Raw genomic sequence first — 5,473 nt, 5'->3', positions numbered from 1 at the left:
ACCAAGTCATCTGTATACCCTTGTGTATGGAGTCTAGATCCATTCATCTCATTTAGTAAGCTGTCGACAACCAGGAGCCAACACAGGGGTGAGATTACTCCTCCCTGTGGGCAGCCCCATCTGAGGTTTACGGTTATCAAACAGTCCCCCAGAGTTGAAGATGCTTTCCTCGTCCGAAGCATGAAAATGAGCCAATTTGTAGTTGTCTCATCCACGCCTTTGCTGACAAGTGCTCTTTTTATAGCTTCTACAGGCACATTGTCAAATGCCCCCTGTATGTCCAAAAAGCAGCCAAGCGCATATTGTCCACGTACYAGACTGCGTTCTGTTCTCAAAACAACATCATATAAGGCTGTTTCTGTAGAAAGACCTGGCTGATATTCATGTTGTTCTGGACTTAAAGCTGATAGCATTAAAACACCATCCCTTACCTCCATTCCCTTCAGCAGGAAAGATGTTAAGCTGATGGGTCTGAAAGATTTTGCTTCTTTATATGTTGGTTTGCCAGGTTTGGGCAGAAAGACAACCTTTGCTGTTCTCCACCCAACTGGTACATAGCCAACTGGTACATAGCCATTTGCTAGACAAGCAACATATATTCTAGTAATTGTGTCCAGAAGCAATTCCAGTCCACCTGCACTAATAAGAACCATTGTGTTGTATCAGAACAGATAGTAATGGCGTAGTGATACTTACATAATTTAACATGCAGTTTTCTTCAAAATGTCAAGATTCACTAAAATTTATAAAGACAAGAATATAAAATGTAAGTTAAACCACAAAGTTTATTATAAAACATTTGTAACTTAAGCTGATTATCTGTCAGTGGTTCCCAAACCTTTCAGTATTTGACCCACAAAATACTAGTAGCAGAGAACTGTGACCCCAGCTGTTGTTGGTTTATGAACACTGCTTTCACGTCAAATAAACAAGAATATTCATTATGGCATTTTTGTCCATTTTAAACACACTAACCTTACTCTTTTGCAAATGCAAAAAATGTTGTACTTTTTAAATACAATCAAGTCAGAAAATCTTTTCAACAAGCAGTGAATTTTATTAAACTGCTGGATAACGTTTAGATTGCTCCGACAATAATCTGGATGACAACAAATATGAACTCAGATTTGTTTGAGGTTTTGTAAACCAAAACATTTCTTATCGCACTTTAAGTGTAAACAAAGTCTCTAAAGTCACTGCTTCTCCTGCTCAACTCTAAAAAATCAAATCAAATACTGAAACACATCGGAGGTGTCCTATAAAAACTAATCCTCTACCTAAAAACAGAAAGTGAGTAAAAATCACAGAAGTGTCATCATGAGTTGGTAGTTTGATCAGGACTCATCGTCTGAGCGACCCCACGGAGACCTGGTGTGTTTCAGAGCAGCCCTCCCAGGAGAGGTTTTTCTCTCAGACCCTTTTGACCCCGACTGGCTGACTGTCACCAGCCTTCCCATTCCACGGCCTCTTGACCCCGCTGACCCCACAGACTCTGCCCTGTCGCTAACAATCTCACTCAGGCTGTCAGGCGATCCGCCGTGAGTCCCGTTGCTCTGGGCGACGTGACTGTTGTCGAAGCCGTTTCCAYGGGAACTGCTGCTTCTCTGAGATGTGGTTTCACCCCACCGGCTCGTCGGTTGGGTCTGGAAGGTTTTCTCAAAGGAGACGATGTTATCGAGGGACTTGTTGCTACGGAAACTTAGCTCAGACCCTGAGTCCGGCTGAATATCAGGCCTTAAATATTGATGCTCCCCTTCTTCATCCACAACAGGGTCTGGTCTATCTGTTGCAGCAGGACTAAAGGTCACATCTAGTAGTCGGTCTTTRCGTACGAGTTCCCTGAGAGGAGGTGGAGACCTGTGAGTGGGGCTGTTTACTGCTCCACCAGGGAGATTAGGCACCTAAAAATAAAAAAGGTGGAGGTTTGCTGTAAACAAYGAKGTTRTCACTTTATTACTGACACAACTGTTTACTAGTAAACACACAATACAATATGAAATGCTCAAATCCTGAGGTTACTGTCATACTTTTAGTTCTGAGTAGTAATGTTTAACCTCTTAACCCCAGGGGTGTTTCTTCCTGTTTTTGCTCAAAATACCACACTGAAATGTAACTGAGTGTATCTCAGCATTTACAAACTCTACTTAAATAATCTTGGTAGCAAAATAAAGCTAACACTTGGGAGATTTTATTAGAAGTGTAAAACAGATGCTGTAGTTTTAGAGATATTGAGGATGGAACATAATTTTGTACAAATGTTTTCCCTCCCGTCTGAATAATTTTTGCATTTGACAGTATAGAACCTATTTAAAACCATAATGAATCAAGCTAAAAGCTCTCGGAAACCATAATTCCACTTGTGGACCTTAACTGTGCAAAGATTCATGCTGCTAAAATTAACTGCAGCAAATTTACAGAGGTTTTAGCAAAGAAACAATGTTGCATTTTGTCATTCTGCACAGGRCAGATRCCATAAATAAATGTAAAGAAATCTGAAGTTTTTAATTGCAAAAGTTATTTATTTATTCTGACCTGCCTGAAAAGACTTGTTATTGAATGTTTGTTCTTTTGAAAAATGATCCAAACATTTATTTTGTCATCATATATATTATATAAAATAATGAGAAATTATTTGACTTCAGTTGGACCACATTCACTCAAAATCAAGAAAAAGAAAACTTTCAGCACACTTTATTACATATTTTGGTATCTGCTTTGATTTTCTTTAAAAACAAATGTCAACTTTTTTTTCCTTTACAGATTTGTTGTAATGTATTTACAGTTTGTTTACTTTCTGATTTAACTGCTTGTTGAATCACTACTTGCTTGAACTGTGTTTGGTGAATGTAAATATAGTTTCCTTGAGCTGTTATTCTTAACTTAATATTGATACTAAACACGTCAAGGTTCTACTGAGCCCGCGAGGGGACATGGGGGATTTTTTTTTTTTTTTGCGTTTCCTCGCAAAAGTCGTTAAACACTGTTGTGCCTGCCGGTTTATTAACAAACTCACATGTTTACCATTAGCGAGTTAGCCTACTGCTTTAATTCAGCTTCAGAATGAATATATCACACAGCCATGCATGGACGTATGTCATATGCTGATATTTTAACACAGTGCAGCCACGCAACATCAATGTCAATTTCACGAACTTGTGGCGGCACATCCTGTTTTGGTAACCGGATATTTCAAAATAAAAGTCTGATTTAATTCAGTTCATWTACAAATCAAACTTTTGCGTGGGAAAGCAAAAACAATATTGAGAGGAAACGCAAAAGTATTGCGAGGGAAAGCAAAGGTATTGCGTGGGAACCCAAAAGAAAAGAATCCCCCCCATGTCCCCTCGCGGGCTCCGTAAGGTTCAATTTACAGATCTTAGGTTAATATAAGTTAAAAGAAATAGAAAACGGGAAATGCCGTTTTGCTGCTCAAGAGGTTAGTTCTACTTGGAATCTAAAAACAAACATGAAAACTAACACAAATCATATGCATCATTTTATCTTCAGTTTCAGTCCTAATGAAAGCACAGAGGTAAAACTATATTCTGTAAAAAGCAGATGTGATATCAAGTCTCTCATTTATACAGCTGCAAACACAATATTTACTTTTTTTCTCGTAGTGATACAATTCTACATAATAAAATACAACTTTAGTTTGTGTTCTGCAAACATTAAGATTTGTCCAGCTGTGCGCCGAGTGTCCTTACCAAAGAGGCAGCATCAGCCTCTGCCTGAACACCCCCGAACGCCCCGACGGCCAGAGGTGCTGCGCCGTCCAGATGTGGTCCCATCGTAGAGGAGAGCTGAGGTTTACCCAGAGGCTGGAAATCTGACGTGTTAATTCCTGCCATTGAAGCTAGCTGACCTAAGCTACACGAGAAAACAATTCATTAAGAACTGCAAATTTGAGCTACTAAGTTAAATATGACAAACTGTTGGCTTTTTTATCAAATATCCAAACCCAACCAAACCATTTTGTTTGGTAGGGTCACATCTGAATGAAATTACAATAAGATCGTACTTTAAAATGCAAGTTTACAAGAAATGAATCCATTATTTTAGAAAATAAACATTTTTGTCATCTTATTCAAAGTCATGAGAGGATATCTGTTTTTTTTGTTTTATAATTTGCCCAAATCATCTTATAGTTGAGCCATCACGCAGCTCATATACTACATGCTCCATGAAGCAATGTTTGTTCACAGAACAAACAAAAAGGACAAACACATGCATAAAAAAACCAAACTGGAAGCACAAAGTGCTACTTTAACATGTAGCATCCTTTGCTAAGAGAATAAACACATTGAATCTTCATAATAAACTTTTCTTCTTGTGTTTTAAAGAAGGACTCATAAGGACATGGGTACTTTATTTCATTAAAGAAAACAACTTTTACGGGAAGGGGAGAATTAGCAGTGACTCCACAAATAAGCACAATGACCAATGACAAATAATGAAACCAAAAGTTCAAGAAAAAGACCAACTCTGAGGACTACCAGTAAAATGGCCACAGTTAAGGTTCGAGGGCCAAAAAAAAGGCCCAAAACTTTTCTGACTACCCACCCAGCATCCTTGAGGAGATCCAGGAAGGCATGGAACTTATTAAACGAGCTCTCGATGCTCTCGAGGACCGCCTCGTCTTCCAGAGCGCTGAAAGCAGGCGGWGCAGCTGCAGAGCCAACGACTGAAAGAGCTTCTGACAGAGAACGGTTGGCATCACGAAGTCGGGCATTCTCCAGCTCATACTGCGGGGAAATGACAAGCCTCTTTAATCAGAACCTATGCAGAGTTAGAGTTTCAAATGCAATTTTAAGAAAATTAAGTCTGATATTAAAGCTCTATTTACTTCTGTAAGCCTCGACTCAGCTTTAAGTCGTGCYCTGCGCTCTTCTGCCAGCCTCAGGCGACACTCTTTCAGCTCCATCTGCAGGGCAAACAGAAGAAAACAGGCTTAAACTGAAGAGGTCCTCAGTCAGCTGTTTAGCTTATTATGTAGTTATAAGCAAAAAGAAAAAAAAATGTTTGAAAAGAGTATTTTATAAATATTTTGTAGTTATTTCTGATGAACTTGTCTGACCTGAACTCGCTCAAAATGTCGTCCCGTGGTCCTGTCCTGGAGAGGAAGAGAAGACGGTCTCTGCTCTGCTTCCACCAACACTTCTCCATCTTCATCACTGTCCTCTTCTTCCACTGAGTCTGACTCCACGGTGACCTTGACTGTAGCTGCACGCTGTTTAACAAACACATGCAGTAGAATCTGTTATAGACGGTAAAACCTAATCCAAATTCATCTGGAAAAAAAACTGCAGTCAATGATCGGAAATAATGCTCCTTAAAACTTTAAGATAGCTTTGCTGTTGAGGTTAGTGATCATTTATGGTGCGTTCACACCGAACGCGATTTCAGCGTCAGGAGCAGCAGGTTTACATGCAAAGTCTATGGTGGACGCGCTTCAAGCAACGTCGGGAAGTTC

At 39.5% G+C, this 5,473-nt stretch overlaps 1 protein-coding gene across 1 annotated transcript in view; it reads right to left on the bottom strand.

Moving 5' to 3' along the window:
- Window positions 1-1,034: 1,034 nt before the first annotated feature.
- cep78 (centrosomal protein 78) overlaps window positions 1,035-5,473 on the bottom strand; it is a gene marked incomplete in the record, with an annotated part of 9,895 nt that continues 5,456 nt past the window's right edge. Inside the window, 5 exon segments of the mRNA XM_014002613.1 lie at window positions 1,035-1,901; window positions 3,708-3,870; window positions 4,564-4,745; window positions 4,847-4,924; window positions 5,078-5,230. Of these exon segments, the coding sequence (XP_013858067.1) occupies window positions 1,335-1,901; window positions 3,708-3,870; window positions 4,564-4,745; window positions 4,847-4,924; window positions 5,078-5,230 (1,143 nt within the window).

The sequence above is a fragment of the Austrofundulus limnaeus genome, unplaced genomic scaffold, assembly GCF_001266775.1.
Source record: "Austrofundulus limnaeus strain Quisiro unplaced genomic scaffold, Austrofundulus_limnaeus-1.0 Scaffold14, whole genome shotgun sequence".
NCBI lineage: Eukaryota > Metazoa > Chordata > Actinopteri > Cyprinodontiformes > Rivulidae > Austrofundulus > Austrofundulus limnaeus.
This window is presented reverse-complemented; position numbering and strand designations above follow the sequence as displayed.